General features: G+C 47.3%; 1 protein-coding gene across 2 annotated transcripts in view; it reads right to left on the bottom strand.

Annotated features, from left to right (window-relative positions):
- Positions 1-536: 536 nt before the first annotated feature.
- Positions 537-18,679, bottom strand: part of DSE (dermatan sulfate epimerase) — a 92,929-nt gene continuing 74,786 nt past the window's right edge. For both annotated transcript variants that reach the window (XM_068231334.1, XM_068231335.1), the window contains one exon: positions 537-2,541. In XM_068231334.1, coding sequence (XP_068087435.1) covers positions 789-2,541 — 1,753 coding nt within the window. In that variant the 3' untranslated portion in view covers positions 537-788. The remainder of the gene's footprint in view (positions 2,542-18,679) is intronic.

The following is an 18,679-nucleotide window of genomic DNA, read 5'->3' as shown; positions in this document are numbered from 1 at the left end:
AGGCTCTTTTTAGCCGGGCGCTCCACTTGGCTAGTTTTGATGAGCACCCGGCTGTCATCGGCCCACCTCCTCCTATGCTATAAGCAGAGTTGGGCACTGAAGCACCAGCCCTGCATTCTCTCATATTGCCCCACCCGGCTACTTTTTCATGCCACCCGGCTACTATTTCATGCCACCCGGCTGGAAAAAAAATTCTGTAGAGAATACTGTATTACATCCATTTTTGTCTTCTTAAAACCAAAGTTATTAGCAATTATTCAGCTCTATGTGAGCAGGAAGCTACCCCCATGATATACTGCTGCTCAGCGTGCAAATCATTCCTTTTAGAAAGCAAGCACCTCCTTCCCCTAGCCCCATGCACACATGGATGATAGCTTTTAAAATACCCTTTTTGATGCCAAATTTCAAGGACACATACCCACATCCAGCTCTTCCTCCTACGACTTTCTGTCACTATATAAGGATTAGTGCCTCCCGTGTTAATGACAGGTTGCATAATGCTTTATACATGTTGTTGATTGAAACCATTTCGGCTGCATATTTTTTTTATTTAAGAAACTTAGACAAAACACAATATTTTTTTCCATAAATGATTTCCAGTCTGAAATTGTACATTCTTATGACGTCTATATTTTATAGTGCTTTTCCCTTTTATGTAAAATGACAACCGTGAGCCAGTTAGCTGAACAGAGGTTACAATATTCCATTTCTACAGAACGACAGTATGTGATTGATAATACCCCGGTGTTTGTCTAGGTCTACAACAGTTACATGGGGCATTGCTGGATTTAACACTGTGTTTGATAACATGAGGTGTACAACCACACTAAGATACAACAATCAATGGACAGTATGATGTAAAGGCATCTTTTTCGATGCATACTCTTAGTCTTTAGAAATCGCGACAACTGCAACGCTAGAAGAACTATGAAGATTGCAATGTTCAGTATTAAGAACAATCTAGTATAGGAAGCAGAAATGGATGTGGCCCCATAGTAATGTGTGGTCAACATGTGTTGTGAACCATATCTGGTGAAAGAGCTAGACTTCTGTTTTAGTGAAGGTTCATCTACAAAGTCTAAAAGATCTTTCATCTCTTCTTCCTCATTGACAGGGGATTCACTCTGAGCTAATGCCATGGCTTTCTGCCGTGTCTGCTTTTCATTTACTTCTATTTGAGCAAATATGTCTGGAACAGCATTGATGAATTTGTAGTTTCGTGCTCCTTTTTTTGTTCTTTTGATCTTGCCCTGGCGCTTCTGTTGCTGAGATATGGAAAATAGTTTTTCAATGGCCTCTTCTGTATTCCTTTTGTCTGAAAACCGAAGCAACCTTTGAGCTGTCTTTCTAAAGGTGGCAGTATTTTTCACATGAGACAAGATCTGCTTCTCCATTTCCTGGAAAACAGGCTTGAAGTGCTGGAGGTTTTTATCCACAATTGATACATAATCCTTGACCTCGGTGGGTGAAACATTTTTAAGAACTGAAGCCTTGTCAAACACAATTTTCTGTCTGTCGGCAACTACTTTAGCATAGATCGACTGACTTGGAGTTTCACCAGTGAAGAGGTAGACAGCATAGGCATGGTCACTGGTTGCTAGGAACACATCCACCTGTTGATAGTCCCCATGAACACTAAAGCTCTCAACATCAACCGAAGGTCCAATGAAAAGATAAATTGATCGTGTGATTGGTTTCCTGAGATGGGTTGTAACATTCACATAGTTAGTTCCATTATATGGGTAGCCCTGGGGATAGTTTGTTGATGCAATGACAGCTTTCTCACTCAAGCCAGTATCATCCATCCAGTACATTTTATAAATATCCTCTCTATGCCTTAGTATTGCCCCATGGACACCATCGATAGAGGTCTCCTCAAAGGGCATGTCTACATTATGGAAAAAGGTAGTTGTTGCTGACACTGCGCTATTATGATCTAGGTGTATGTGATCAACAAGTAGCAGCAACTGTGGATGGAGTAAAACAAGGTTTCTCTGAACAGTTTTAATTTTCAGTTTGGAACTATAAGCTGAAACACTCTCGCCCCTGATAAATAAAACTCCATTCTTTTCCATCGCTGCCACCACCTTTCCGTGAGAATCAGCGGCTTCTCCAATCTTGTATTTCAGCCACTTAGAATGACAGTCCTCGGTCACTTGACCTTCCCAGGGAGCAAAACAGCTTTCAGACACAGACGGGGAAAACATAAGGACGTTATTTAAAAAAGTATATTTTGGTCCATATAAAGCTTCAGTTATAAAAGGAAATCCATTGGGAGCAAAGGTAAAAGAATTCTGGTCTGGATGTTCATGGCCAGCATTAAAATTTCTCCATCCCTTGACCCAGTCTGTGTATTTGCCTTTGTGTACAATGTCGTATATTGCACGTCCTCCAAGTTTTCCCGATTTAAAGGAGATGAAAGGCCTGTTGATTTCTGCAGGTGAAGAGCTTCCGTAGGTCACTACACCCCAGTCCTCAAAGATGTGCAGCCGTGGAATCCCAAAGTCTGGTGGGGGTGTGGGGGGCAAGGATGCATCATACCTGGTGACAAAAAATGGGAACAGATATTTTACTATGCAACTTAACATACGAGTAGCAAAACTGGCCATGGCACTACAGAATACTATATTTGTAATTTTGGTGCTGTTCTACAAAGCAGTGTAATGCTATAACGCATGGATTTATGCACATTAGTTTGCTTGAGTATAAGTTTACACTCGTAAAGTCTTACTATTCACAACATAACGTTCATTAATTATATACCACACTAGTAAAGAAAGCCCGCCCGCTTAGCAACGGGCAATAGACAACTGGCTGTTTGCAGTGCACACCCGCAACCTCACATGCACAGACCTGACCCCCTCCCCATCCCCCCATCCTCAATGCACAACTGCGCACGATCCTTGCCTGTCCACGACCACTGCCCAAAGCCCACTCGCATGCCTGCAGGAGGACGCAGGAACGGGAATTATTATACAGGATAAAATAATAGGTAAGTGAGCATTTAACAGGTGCAAAATTACTCCCTGCTTGTGCTTTATCTGCTCACTCGCCTGTTATTTTATGAACATTAAAGGGAACCTGAAGTGAGAGGGATATGAAGGCTGATATATGTATTTACTTTTAAACAAAATCTTGTTGATTCTCTGCCTCTAATACCTTTAGCCATAGACCCTGAACAATCATGCAGATCACATGTTTCTGTCAAAAATCTGACTGGATTGGCTGCATGCTGGGTGCGTGATTCAGACACTACTGATGCCAGAATGATCAGTAGGGCCGCCAGGCAACTGGTATTGTTTAGAAGGAAATAAATATGACTGCCTGCATACACCTCTCATTTCAGATTACCTTAAAGTTTTGGTAAGTAAAACCTTACACGTTAACTAGCATAAAAAGTGTGTTAATCTACGCAGTAAAGCAATAACACTGTATTTTGGTTAAACTAACCAGAAATACTAGAAAGTCCGCTCCACTACCAAAGGAAGTTTTAAAGTAAACCAGAGATCATTGAATACAAAGAATCGATACTTACCCGGGGCTTCCTCCAACCCCATAAACACGTGTGAGTCCCTCGCCGTCCTCCTGTGGTCTGCCGTTCAGCCGCGATCATCCCCAGTAATTGCTTCAGTCGCATCTGTCTGGGAAAGTATCAATTCTTTGTATTTAATGATCTCTGGCACACTTTAAAGCAAAGTATTTGCATAGCAACTGAATAATAACTTTATAATAATAGAAAGTACATTTGACAAACTATGTTTTTGCACACTGATGACCATACTGACAGCTGGCTTGTACTTATCAGTTTAACCCTTTGAGAGTTATGGAAAACATAAAACATAGCTATAAAAATCCCTCTCTATAATAACTTGTTTTCTCAGCCTGTACCTGTGTTAAATATGGATGTGACTAACTCAACAAATGCATGTTTTGTGAGTAAACAGAAGAAAAGAATGAAGCAGAACAACCAAATGCATGTTTTGTGAGTAAACAGAAGAAAAGAATGAAGCAGAACAACCAATACACCCTAGATCATATAACAAATAAATACGTGTTATACATGCATACTAGGGATGCTCGTCCGATTCCGCGGAATGGAGTTTTCCGCGTTTCCGGTCGGAAAAGCTATAGCGCTAATCAGAAATAGCGGAATTTCTATGCGGAATTCCGTCGGAATTTAAACAAAAGCGTGTAAAAGCTGCATTAGCCAATCAGAAGGATCAGAAGGGGATAGACCCATCACAGAAGCTTAAAACATGATGATTTCTGCATTAAAAACTGAATTTCTGCACCAATTAGAGTCTTAACAAAAACCAACCAATCCTACGTTAGCAACCAGCTACCTATCATCAGCTATCCCACCCATTTTGTATATAAGAGAGGTGTGACAGTTACAAAAGCTTGTGGGTTTCAGTCTGGTGTTGGAGAGAGGAGAGACAGACCCATATTAGTTGTTTCAACATAAAACAATAGTCTTTTTAAAGAGACTCCGTAACAAAAATTGCATCCCGTTTTTTATCATCCTACAAGTTCCAAAAGCCATTCTAATGTGTTCTGGCTTACTGCAGCACTTTGTACTATCACTGTCTCTGTAATAAATCAACTTATCTCTCTCTTGTCAGACTTGTCAGCCTGTGTCTGGAAGGCTGCCAAGTTCTTCAGTGTTGTGGTTCTGCTATGAACTCCCCCTTCCAGGCCTCTCTATGCACACTGCCTGTGTGTTATTTAGATTAGAGCAGCTTCTCTCTTCTCTCTTATCTTTTACAAGCTGGATAAATCGTCCTCTGAGCTGGCTGGGCTTTCACATAGTGAGGAATTACAGACAAGGGCAAAGCTGTTTGCAGGAAGAAAAGAGCAGCCTGAAACTTCAGTGCATGAGAGATGCAGGGGGAAAGAAACACACAAATGATCTCTTGAGATTCAAAAAGGAAGGCTGTATACAGCCTGCTTGTGTATGGATGTATTTTCTATGTGTGGACATACTGTACATCAACCTACTTCCTGTTTTGGTGGCCATTTTGTTTGTTTATAAACAAACTTTTTAAAACAGTTTTTAACCACTTTTAATGCGGCGGGGAGCGGCGAAATTGTGACAGAGGGTAATAGGAGATGTCCCCTAACACACTGGTATGTTTACTTTTGTGTGATTTTAACAATACAGATTCTCTTTAAAGACTGTATATAAAACAAAAGTCTTTTTAAAGACTGTGAGAGAGAATTATACAGTTAGTGTGATCTGTAGTAGCTAGCTAGGTGTATTTGTGAGAGAGTGACAGTAGATTGTTAGAGTGATAGATTGTAGTATAGTGTACTAGTAGTTGCTGTGTGGAGAGGGTTAGACAGAGCCAGGCCGCAGGCTTAGTGTTTGACAGAGTGAGAGAGTTAGGTGGTGATTGATTAGTTGAGTGTAGTGCAAGTTTTTTTTTTCCCCCAAGTTCTTTTTTTTGGTTGTTTGTTTTCTTTATTTTGTTTTTGATTTATTTTCTTTATTTATTTTACTTTGGTTCTGTCGCTCATACCCCTTCCCCAATGAGGTGTTTGGGCCCAAAGCAATGCAGCGAGAGCAGCAGCAATTTCCTGCCACTCCTAAAAGAAAATGGAGTGATGGTGGTGTTGGTGGATCACATCAAGTACGTGATCAGGTTGAGGGTGGCAGCAGCAGCAGGAAGCGTTCCCCACTGTCAGAGATGTCTTCCCTCTGTTCGCACGCAGGAAAATTTAGACAGAGCAGCAGGCGAACAGAGTTGTTGATTATTTAGATCAGGAACCCTCTACCCAGTCTGAGGAACTTGAAGCTAGTGGCAGAAGCAACAGTAGTGGCCAGGTTCCTCATGACCAGTACCCGACCGCAGCTGCATCTCTTGACGAGGTTAATTCCTCCCAGTGCTCTCCACCAGAATTAAAGCACACCTATGTCAATGAAAGAGATGTGCAGAAGGGTTGGGAGGAGGCATTGGAGGAGACCATGGGACCAAGGTTCCAAGAAGTGGTGGGTTCTGTGGTGACAGAAATGGCCCCTGTGTTTTCTTTATCCAGTAGTAATCCATCACAACTGGGAGCTTGTGTCACCACCAATGTACATCACCACCAGTCAACTACAGAGGTGTTTCGTGGCCAGGTGGAGGGTCCAGAAGAGTCACTTATGGGTTCCAGTGATTTGGTTGAGCTGGATGACGTTTTGGATGATGAGGCGGCTGATCCACCGTGGTTGCCATCTCGTGGGTTAGGCACTAGCAGGCATGAGCAGCATGGAGAAACAGAGCAGACGGTTGGCAGCAGCCTGCAAGTGCTTTCCCGTCTGTCAGTACCCACCAGTCCAATGCTGAGCATCGACGTGCTGGAACAGGTCGCACCACTCGCACCACTGCTCCACGTGCACGCACGTCCCCTGCATGGAATTATTTTACTGTTCTGGAAGAGGATGAATCCAGGGCAGTCTGTTCTGTGTGCCGTAAATCGGTGAGCAGATGCAAATCAGGCACCGGGTTCGGCACTTGAGTGCTGATAAGCCATCTGCGCAACCACCACAGACGGGAGTTCAAATATGTAAAGAATTACAATAAGATGGGTAGAGGAAAAGCAGCAGCAACAGGCCCCTCCTCTTCTTTTTCTACTCGTCCTGTCCCTATCCAACCTGCTCAGTCCCATTCTAGTTCGAATCCCTTTGCATGCCAGGCTGGAAGAGCTCGGGAAGCACCTCATCATCACCCTTCTTGGTTTCCTCTGAACCACCAGTGTTCCAGCGTCAGGCCTCTGTGCCAGAAATGTTGCAGAGGAAGCGGATGCTCCCTGAAACTGATCCGTTTCTTGTGAAAAATAATGCGCTCCTGGCAAGGCTGTTAAGCCAACAGCTGCTGCCCTACCAGTTTGTGGACTGTGCCCCTTTCCGCAGACTGATGAACAGTGTTGCTCCACAATGGTGGATCCCCAGCCGCCATTATTTTGCTAGGAAAAAAGTTATCCCTGCCCTTCACCAGCACATTGTGGGGTGTGTTGGCCAGTCTATGGATCACACTGTTGGTGGCAAGGTGCACTTCACTATGGATGGCTGGAGCAGCAGGCATGGGCAGGGAAAGTATCTAAACGCCCATTGGGTCACCCTCCATGGTGCTGCTGAGGAAGGTGCAAGATCTGGGGCATCTCAGCTGGCGGTGCCGCCACGTGGGTTGAAGGGGAGGCCTGTTCTCCTTCCCCTCTGCTACCTGTTCTGTCCAAGGCAAGTCCGCCGTTGCTGAGCCTCCCAGCAAATGTTCCTGCTCCTACACTGGTCTGCAGCACCATCAATGCCAAGCAGTGCTGAAACTCGAATCCATGGACGAGAACAGGCAAACCGGATCTGTAATCCTTGCAGCCTTACAGGATCAGATTCAGCAGTGGCTTTTCCCCCAAAAACTGGACACAGGTGTAGAGATGGCCCGAACCTCCGATTTCCGGTTTGCGAGCTTCCGTGAAAGTTCGGCTCGTGCGAACTTTCGTGAACCGCAATAGACTTCAATGGGGAGGCGAACTTTGAAAACTAGAAAAATTTATGCTGGCCACAAAAGTGATGGAAAAGATGTTTCAAGGGGTCTAACACCTGGAGGGGGGCATGGCGAAGTGGGATAGACGCCAAAAGTCCCGGTGCTAGCAGCGGCCTTAAAAATTCAGGAATCCGCCTGGAGTCCTGGACCCTGTTGGTGGTGGCGGAGAAGGCAGTCAACGAACCTGTGGGCAGAGATGCTGTGTGGGGACTGACTTAGTCTTGGGGCAGGCAGTCACACGGCGTGCAGGCAGAGATGCTGTGTGTGGGGACTGACTTAGTCTTCGGGCAGGCCTGAGCGTGCTTTGCAGACCAGGCATCCGTGGTCAGATGGACCCTTGACCCAACGCTGTGTGCCAGAGATGTCACCACTTGCCTTTCAACATCACGGTACAGTTTAGGTATCGCCTTTTTGAGCAAAAATTGCGGCCTGGTATCTTCCACTGCGGTGTGTGGCTTTGCTTTTGTGTACTGCTTTTCCTCAGGTGGTCATACCATTGTGCTTTGTAATCATGTGCCTTCGTAAGGTAGTTATCCCTACGCGGGTCTTGGTCTTTCCACGGCTCAATTTGCTGTGGCAGAGAGTACAGATGGCATTGCTCTCATCTGAGGCAGACACACAAAAAAATTTCCACACCGCTGAGCCCTGGGGTGATGGCACTTTGGTGGTGGCAGCCGACTGAGTGTTAAGTGGGGTGCTATAATCAGATCAGAGGAGGAAGATATGTCACGCTTCCGTGCGGAAGCTGAGAAAGATGAGGTGTTCTGTGTCAACTACGTCCTGACAATATTGGGGGTTGATGGCACGTGCCTTCTTCTGAACACTGTACTTTGGTAGAGGGCCGCATGAAATCAGGACAGCGCGACCTCTAACAGACCTGCCAGGTGACCTGCCTCTGCCTTTTGTTTTGTCCATATTGGGGGGGATGAAGTGAAAGGTATGCACTGACTTGACTAATACAATTTGCAGTCACACAGGTGCAGTTAACAGGTATGGACGGAGTGGTATATCACACTGCGAACACTCTCGTAGGTAGGTGGGTGCACTGAACACAACAGGTAGGTATATGCAGTGATGGGTATTACAATGTGCACCTGTCACACACAGACAGGTACCGGACAGGCACAGTGACACTGCGTGCGCTCACGTAGGCAGGTGGGTGCATAGTGAACAACAGGTAGGTAGGTATATGCAGTGATAGGTATTACAATGTGCACCTGTCCAACACAGACAGGTACCAGACAGGCACAGTGACACTGCGTGCGCTCACGTAGGTGGGTGGGTGCACTGTGAACAACAGGTAGGTAGGTTTATACAGTGATGGGTATTAAAATGTGCACCTGTCACACACACAGGTAGTCACTGAATGTGCTAGGCCTGGCAGTGGCACACACAGTAGGAATTACCAAGGCTTTCTATGCAGCACAAGTGTCAGTGGGACACACACACAAAAAAAAAAAAAAGATCACAAGAACAAGATTAGCTCTCAAAAGAGCTGTTGAGGAGTGCTTTTTTAGCAATAAGAATCGGCAAGGAGCAAGCTAACAAGCCTACAAGAGCCTAACTAAGCTTTCCCTATGAGAGTCTGCAGCAGCTTTCCCTTCTCTAATTATTGCAGGTACACGAGTGAGTCCAAAGCCTGACGCTGCCTGCCTTTTATAAGGGGGGTGGGGGGGGAGTGGCTCCTGGAGGGAGTGTAGCCTGATTGGCTACAATGTGCCTGCTGACTGTGATGTAGAGGGTCAAAGTTGACCCTCATGATGCACTATGGGGGCGAACCGAACTACCGGAAAAGTTTGCGGTTCTCCGCAATCGCGAACCCCGGAAGTTCGCCGGCGAACTGTTCGGGCCATCTCTAGACAGGTGTGTGAGGAAACGCGGAAAAGCCTCCGCAAGTGCTCAGAGTGAGGCGGCTGTTTCCTCGTCCAACATGGCGGCATAACGCGAAGAAACCGCCGCATGCCGCACGTGCAGAGAGGTGGAGTCCGCGTTGGACGCGGCGGATTGCGCGCATAGCAATACTACTGACACTGTGGTTGGATGCGGGGAAGCCGCCGCTTGCTTGGAGAGCAGTGCGGCGGCCCCTGCGCCCGAAACAGCGGATACATTGCAAAACATGCATCTGGTGTGGCTGGGACTGCTAGTCCACACAGGTTCAGAAGGACTTGCCCGCGCGCTGAGAGGCAGAGCTTATATGACCGCCAGAGAAGAGTCAGCTGACCAAGCTGGTCAGCTGACATTTTTACCACCTTCCATTGGTCCAGCACTTAAGGGTGGCGCTGGAGAGCGCTATAGTATATATACTGGGTGCTGGTCATTTCTCTGGTGTCTGGCTTTGCGATCACTACGTGGTAGCATTCAGGCCTTGTCTGTTTCTGTGTTCTAGCATAGTTTCCAAAGGTGTTGACATCAAGGAGCTCACACCTTAGCATTAGGAATATTGAATTGTATTATTTGTTATGACCTTCTGCCTGCCTGACTATTCCTCTGAACTCTGATCCTGTACCTTGCTATTTCTGATATCCTGTTGCCAAACTCTGCTCGTTCCTGGACTCTGTATTTGCCTCCTGATTCTGTACCTTGCTATTCTGATATGGGCAGCACGGTGGCGTGGAGGTTAGCTCTCTCGCCTTGCAGCGCTGGGTCCCCGGTTCGAATCCCAGCCAGGGCACTATCTGCAAAGAGTTTGTATGTTCTCTCCATGTCTGCGTGGGTTTCCTCCGGGCACTCCGGTTTCCTCCCACATTCCAAAAACATACAGATAAGTTAATTGGCTCCCTCTAAAAATTGGCCCTAGACTACAGTACTTACACTACATAATATAGACATATGGCAATGGTAGGGATTAGATTGTGAGCTCCTTTGAGGGACAGTTAGTGACAAGATATATATATACACTGTACAGCGCTGCGTAACATGTCGGCGCTATATAAATACTAAATAATAATACTCCGTTGTCAAACCCTGCCTGTTCATCGGATTCCGTATCTGTCTCCTGAATCTGTACCTTATCTGTCTGTGTGTTAACGACCTGGCTTGCCCAACCTCGAGAACTGGCCTTACTGTTGGAGACAGTTCCCAGACCTGTTAGTGACACCCTCTCTCTGGTGTCACTCACACTCTGTCCTTCCTACTCTCAGCCTAGCTCCTCCCCCGGGAGAGTCTAGGCCAACGGAAGGAAAATTCTTCTGTGCAGTACTCAAGGTATTGCTGTTGCACTTAACACTCACTTGTTATCTCAGGTGTCCAGAGGTTAGTAGATATATCTGATTATCGGTGATACTGCAGATCATCAATAATCGGGTATATTCTGTATTCTCTGTGATACTGCAGTTCACCGGTAATCAGACCCTCTCTGTGTTACACCGATCGTTACAGAACGCCAGACCAAAATGCAAATGGACGCACACACTGACCGTCTGGGCGCACTTGCCACTTCGGTGGAAAACATCAACCAAGTGCTGGGTAGCCACAAGACTATGATTGAAGCCTTGTCTGGTTCTTTACAAACCCTCCAGACAGCAGTGGACGAGGTGCGATCCCCTCCTAGCTCTGACATACGTTTGCCTGTACCTGAGAAATTTTCTGGTCACAGATCTGACTTCCGAAATTTTAGAAGTAGAGTGTTATCTTACTTTGAGTTGAGACCCCGATCTTCTGGAACTGTGGCCCAAAGGGTCACATTTATTAAGATTTTGTTATCAGGCGATTCTCAGACGTGGGCATGGGCGTCCGCACATATGGCAAAACCGGGCATCTGCCCGAGCCTGGCCGCCCGCTGCCCCCCCCTGGCCGCGTGCCCGTGCAGCCAGCAGGAGGGGAACACGCAGAGAAGAGAGAGAGCGCTATGGGCACAGTGGGGAAGGGCGGACGTCTCCCCCCCCTTCCCTCACCTTAGGGGTCTCTCTCTCCCTCGCTGTCCCCTCCGGAATGAAGTGTGCAGCGGCTGGCAGCGGTGGGCGGAACTTACCTCCTCTCGCTCCTGCGCCGGAAGTTCTGGTGCCGCACTCTGGTCTGGATCAGGCCAGAGTAGCGGCTAATCCATCCGGCGCGTGCGACGAGAGGAGGTAAGTTCCGCCCACCGCTGCCAGCCGCTGCACACTTCATTCTGGACTCCGGAGGGGAGAGCGAGAGAGGGAGGGAGAGCCCCCTAAGGTGAGTGCCCATAGCTCTCCCTCTTCTCTCCGCTGCTCCCCTCCTCCTGCACACATGGCCACTTTTTCTGGGGACATATCCCCCTGGCTACATATACCGGGACATATACCCCTGCCTACATATACTGGGACATATACCCCTGCCTACATATACTGGGACATATACCCCTGCCTACATATACTGTCTGGGACATATACCCCTGCCTACATATACTGTCTGGGACATATACCCCTGCCTACATATACTGTCTGGGACATATACCCCTGCCTACATATACTGGGACATATACCCCTGCCTACATATACCCCTGCCTACATATACTGTCTGGGACATATACCCCTGCCTACATATACTGTCTGGGACATATACCCCTGCCTACATATACTGGGACATATACCCCTGCCTACATATACTGGGACATATACCCCTGCCTACATATACTGTCTGGGACATATACCCCTGCCTACATATACTGTCTGGGACATATACCCCTGCCTACATATACTGGGACATATACCCCTGCCTACATATACCCCTGCCTACATATACTGTCTGGGACATATACCCCTGCCTACATATACTGTCTGGGACATATACCCCTGCCTACATATACTGGGACATATACCCCTGCCTACATATACTGGGACATATACCCCTGCCTACATATACTGTCTGGGACATATACCCCTGCCTACATATACTGTCTGGGACATATACCCCTGCCTACATATACTGTCTGGGACATATACCCCTGCCTACATATACTGTCTGGGACATATACCCCTGCCTACATATACCCCTGCCTACATATACTGTCTGGGACATATACCCCTGCCTACATATACTGGGACATATACCCCTGCCTACATATACTGGGACATATACCCCTGCCTACTTATACTGGGACATATACACCTGCCTACATATACTGGGACATATACCCCTTGCCTACATATACTGGGACATATACCCCTGCCTACATATACTGGGACATATACCCCCGCCTACATATACTGGGACATATACCCCTGGCTACATATACTGGGACATATACCCCTGCCTACATATACTGGGACATATCCCCCTGGCTACATATACTGGGACATATACCCCCTGCCTACATATACTGGGACATATACCCTTGCCTACATATACTGGGCACATATACCCCTGGCTACCTGTTCTGGGGACATCTCTACCCCTGGCTACCAGTTCTGGGGACATCTATACCGCTGGCCACCTATTCTGGGGACACCTATAGACCTGGGGCTACCTATTTTTGGGGAACCACTGCTGTCAGATTGAGTGTATTTTGGGGAACTGCTGCCAGGTGAGAGGTGTCTACATATTAAGGGGGCATTCTGCCTATTTATGTGAAAAGCTGTCTATTTATGTGCCTCATGACTGCTGAATTTGTCTTGTTGCGGGCCTCATGGTTACTGACTTTGTCTTGTTGGGGGCCTCATGATTTGTTGGGGGCCTCAAGATTGCTGAATTTGTCTTGTTGGGGGCCTCATGATTGCTGAATTTGTCTTGTTGGGGGCCTCATGATTGCTGAATTTGTCAAGTTGGGGGCCTCATGATTGCTGAGTTGGTCATGTTGGGGGCCTCATGATTGCTGAATTTGTCTTGATGGGGGGGGCCTCATGATTGCTGAATTTGTCTTGTTGGGGGTCACATGATTGCTAACTGCGAGACTATGGAAAAAGCTGAATCATCATCATATGAGACAATAGCATTAAACCTACTTTTTCTGCTTTTTAAAACAGAAAATGAAACTGGGAGGTTCTAAAAAAAATGAATAATTTTTTTCAGGAGTACGATGGATGAAATTGTTTATCTTCACAGTTTATTTTCAACTTAATTTTCCATAATGTTCATGTATGAGTTAAAACGTTTGTATTTAGTTTAAATTGCTGTTGGCACTTTGTGATAGTAAAGTGACTTTGCAGTTTGGACACTCGACCTCCAAAAGGTTCGCCACCACTGTCCTAATCTAATGTCCCACCATTGCTTAGTTCATGTAAACTTGTCTCCACCCACGACCACACCCACATTCTGGTTCATGACCACACCCATTTTCATGACGTAGCTCCATTTTTACGCGCGCCACACAACACCAGCCCAAATTTTTAACTCCCCACTTTTTGCCCCCCCCTGGAAAATTTTCTGCGGACGCCCATGGACGTGGGCGTACAGTTTGCCCACCGGAGACTTAGGCCTCACCTCAGTGGATGAATTTTTTTAAGCTATGGCAGTAATTTACGACGACCCAGACCTTGCTGCGACTTCTGAACGGAAGCTCAAGCTTTTGCGTCAAGGCAAGGGTCCGGTCGAGGATTACGCAGCCGAATTTAGGAGGTGGTCAGTTTCAGCCAGGTGGGACACCTATGCCCTTTTAGATTGTTTCTTATCAGGGTTGTCAGATGAGGTCTCAGATCTCATGTTAAGTCTGCCTGAACCAAAAACAGTCGTTGAGGCCATTTCATCGGCCATTCGAGTCGACCGCAGGTTGCGCTATCAGAAACAAACCCGGGGTAGTAGCCATGTAAGAATGGTGTCCTACGCTGCGCCTCCAGTAACTCCACCTCCTCCCGTCTCGCCTCCACCCAAACCAATGCAAATTGGTCGGTCGAAACTATCCCAAGTGGAGCGAAGACGTAGGATGTCTGAACAGCTGTGTCTTTACTGCGCAGAGTGGGGTCATAGAGTACGTAATTGCCTTAACAAGTCGGGAAACGCTACCGCCTAGGAGTTGTCGGGGGTAACACCCTAGGCGCACGACTTTTACCCCTAGAAGATAAACGATTACTTCTTCCTTGTACTGTTACATGGGAAGATAAAACTGAGGTTTCTGAGGCTTTTGTTGATTCCGGCTCTGCAGCTAATTTTATGGAGTTCGAATTTGCAAAGAAATTGGGTATTCCGCTCACCCCGGTAAAACCACCCATTCAGGTTACGGCGGTAGATGATTCCCCCCTACAAAGTAATCATCCGCTGTCTCAGACACCAGAGGTGGAAGTCACTATAGGGGTGCTACATACTGAGAAACTGCAGTTTTTTGTGTTACACATGACCACCTCCACAGTCATCCTTGGCATGCCTTGGTTGCACCTTCACTCCCCACAGATCAATTGGGCTACTGGTCAGCTAACTAGCTGGTCAACTCATTGTTTCAGCAGTGTTTAGGGAGGGTGACACTGGGCCAGACCAGGATTCATTTGGAGGGTGTACCAGTACAATATTCCGAGTATTCCGATGTGTTCTGTCCCAAGGCTGCTGATAAATTACCTCCACATTGCCCGTTTGATTGCCCCATCGATCTCCGATCTGGTTGTATGCCCCCTAGGGGTCACCTCTACAATTTGTCTGGGCCAGAGAAAGTGGCCATGCAGGAGTACATTCGTGAAAATTTAGCCAAGGGGTTCATTCGCCCTTCCCGGTCGCCCGCTGGCGCAGGGTTCTTTTTTGTTAAGAAACAAGACGGAGGCCTGCGGCCATGCATTGATTACCGGGGCCTGAATAAGATCACAGTGAAGAATCGCTACCCATTGCCCCTGATAGATGACTTGTTTACACAGGTTACCGACACTAAGATCTTTTCAAAATTGGATTTACGGGGTGCATACAACCTGGTGCGGATTAGAAAGGGCGATGAATGGAAGACGGCCTTTAACACGCCCGACGGGCATTACGAATACCTAGTGATGCCCTTCGGGCTGTGTAACGCCCCGGCCGTCTTCCAAGAACTAATTAATGAGGTATTCAGGGAGGTGTTGGGCAAATTCGTGTTAGTATACCTATATGATATACTTATTTTTTCAAACAACCTCTCTGAGCACAGGACACACATCAAGTTTGTATTGGACAAACTAAGGTAAAACATGCTTTACGCTAAATTGGAGAAGTGCATCTTCGAGGTAACATCTGTCACCTTTTTAGGGTACATAATTTCCACCTCGGGCCTGTCTATGGATCCTGCCAAGGTCTCTGCTGTGTTGGAATGGCCTCAACCAGTAGGGTTAAAATCTCTTCAGAGATTCTTGGGCTTTGCCAATTACTATAGAAGGTTCATAAAGGGGTACTCCACTGTCATTGCACCCCTCACCAGTCTCACTAAGAAAGGGGCAGATACTACCCACTGGTCTCCAGAAGCTCTGCATGCATTCTCCACTCTGAAAGATTTGTTTTGCTCTGCACCCATCCTAAGACACGTTGACACCTCCTATCCCTTTATTGTTGAGGTGGACGCCTCGGAGGTCGGGGTAGGGGCTGTGCTGTCCCAGCGGTCAGGGTTGCAGGGTAGATTGCACCCATGTGCCTATTTTTCGCGTAGGTTCTCTCCGGCAGAGATAAACTACGATATAGGCAACAGGGAGCTCCTGGCCATCAAATTGGCCTTTGAAAAATGGTGTCATTGGTTGGAAGGGGCAGAACACACGATTACAGTTTACACTGATCACAAAAATTTGGTATACATCGAGGGAGCTAAAAGATTAAGCCCCCCGTCAGGCTCGATGGTCATTGTTCTTCTCGAGGTTCAGATTTATAATTACGTACACTCCGGGTAGCAAAAACATTAAGGCAGATGCCCTGTCCAGATGCTTTGAGCCGGAGACAGCACAGCCCTCTGTCCCAGAGACCATTGTCCCACAGAGATTGGTGCTAGCAACAACTGAGACTTGGAAAGACTGGACAGAGACTTTAAGCCCCTTTCAGTAGGACGTCCCGGAGGGGAAGCCCGAGGGGGTTATGTTTATACCACTACCATTCCGTCTTCAGATTCTGCAGATGTTCCACTCACACAAAAATGCAGGACACCCTGGGGCCTCCAGAACACAGGATCTTGTTGCCAGGTGTGCTTGGTGGCCGTCTCTGGCAACAGATTGCAAGGAGTATGCTAGAGAGTGTGCGGTGTGTGCGAAAAGTAAGCCCTCCCGGCTGGCACCTGTGGGAACGTTGCAGCCCTTGCCCACCCCGAGTGAGCCGTGGACCCACTTGTCCATGGATTTTGTGGGTGAGCTTCCCAGGTCTGAGGGCATGTCGGTCATTTGGGTGGTAGTCGACTGCTTCAGTAAAATGGCCCATTTTGTGCCCTTGAAAGGACTCCCCTCGGCCCAGGAGTTGGCCGATTTGTTCATCATCCACGTTTTCCGATTGCACGGCATTCCGGAAAACATAGTGTCAAATCGGGGAGTCCAATTTGTCTCGAGATTTTGGAGGGCATTTTGTCACCAAATGGGCATGGAACTGTCATTTTCGTCAGGCTACCATCCACAGACCAATGGGCAGACTTAAAGAGTCAATCAATCATTGGAACAGTTTTTGAGGTGTTACATTGCTGAAGCGCAAAATGATTGGGTCAAGTTTTTGCCCTTCGCAGAATTTGCGCACAATAATTTGAAAAGTTCTTCCTTGGGAATTTGTCCATTTCAGATAGTGACCAGGAAGTTGCCTAAATTCTCCCCATTGGCAGTTGCCTCCACTCCGTTTCCAGCTCTGGAGGCCTGGCAAAGGACATTTAAAGACATGTGGTGGATCGTGAAAAATAATTTGGAGAAGGCGTTTCAAATTCAAAAAGGTCAAGCTGACAAAAGACGTTCCGTAGAGTGGAGGTTTCAACCAGGAGACTTAGTCTGGGTGTCCACACGTCACTTGACCTTGAAACAGCCCTCAGCCAAGTTGGGGCCCAGGTTTGTGGGTCAGTTTTCAGTAACTAGAAAGATCAACAATGTTACTTATGCCATTGATCTTCCTGCCAGTATGCGTGGCGTAAGATCTTTTCATGTGTCCCTGCTCAAGCCAGCAGTCCATGTGGGTCCCACTCCTCCTCCTCCTGTGATGATAGATGACCAACCTGAGTACGAAGTAGAGAAGATTTTAGACTCACGCATAGTTCAGAACTCAGTACAATATCTGGTTCATTGGAAAGGGTATGGTATTGAGGAGAGATCATGGGTACCTGAAGGTCGCATGCATGCTGACAAATTAAGAAGGGAGTTCCACGCGTTGCATCCTGAGAAGCCTGATAGGAGTTGTCCGGAGTCCACTCCTCAGGGGGGGGTACTGTGAGGAAACGCGGAAAAGCCGCCGCAAGTGCTCAGAGTGAGGCGGCTGTTTCCGCGTCCAACATGGCGGCACAACGCGAAGAAACCGCCGCATGCCGCACGGGCAGAGCGGTGGAGTCCGCGTTGGACGCGGCAGATTGCGCTCATAGCAATACTACTGACACTGTGGTTGGATGCGGGGAAGCCGCCGCTTGCTTGGAGAGCAGTGCGGCGGCCCCCGCGCCCGAATCAGCGGATACATTGCAAAACATGTCTGGTGTGGCTGGGACTGCTAGTCCACACAAGTTCAGAAGGACGCGCGCGCACGCTGAGAGGCATAACTTATATGACAGCCAGAGAAGAGTCAGCTGACCAAGCTGCTCAGCTGACATTTTTACCACCTTCCATTGGTCCAGCACTTAAGGGTGGGGCTGGAGAGCGCTATAGTATATATACTGGGTGCTGGTCATTTCTCTGGTGTCTGGCGTTGCGATCACTACGTGGTAGCACTCAGGCCTTGTCTGTTTCTGTGTTCTAGCATAGTTTCCAAAGGTGTTGACATCAAGGAGCTCACACCTTAGCATTAGGAATATTGAATTGTATTATTTGTTATGACCTTCTGCCTGCCTGACTATTCCTCTGAACTCTGATCCTGTACTTTGCTACTTAAGTTCTGATATCCTGTTGCCAAACTCTGCTCGTTCCTGGACTCTGTATTTGCCTCCTGATTCTGTACCTTGCTATTCTGATACTCCATTGCCAAACCCTGCCTGTTCATCGGATTTCGTATCTGTCTCCTGAATCTGTACCTTATCTGTCTGTGTGTTAACGACCTGGCTTGCCCGACCTCGAGAATTGGCCTTACTGTTGGAGGCAGTTCCCAGACCTGTTAGTGACACCCTCTCTCTGGTGTCACTCACACTCTGCACACTCTGTCCTTCCTACTCTCAGCCTAGC

The sequence above is a fragment of the Hyperolius riggenbachi genome, chromosome 4 (assembly GCF_040937935.1).
Source record: "Hyperolius riggenbachi isolate aHypRig1 chromosome 4, aHypRig1.pri, whole genome shotgun sequence".
Lineage (NCBI taxonomy): Eukaryota > Metazoa > Chordata > Amphibia > Anura > Hyperoliidae > Hyperolius > Hyperolius riggenbachi.
Note: the sequence above shows the minus strand (reverse complement) of the source record. Positions and strands in the feature narration are given on the sequence as shown.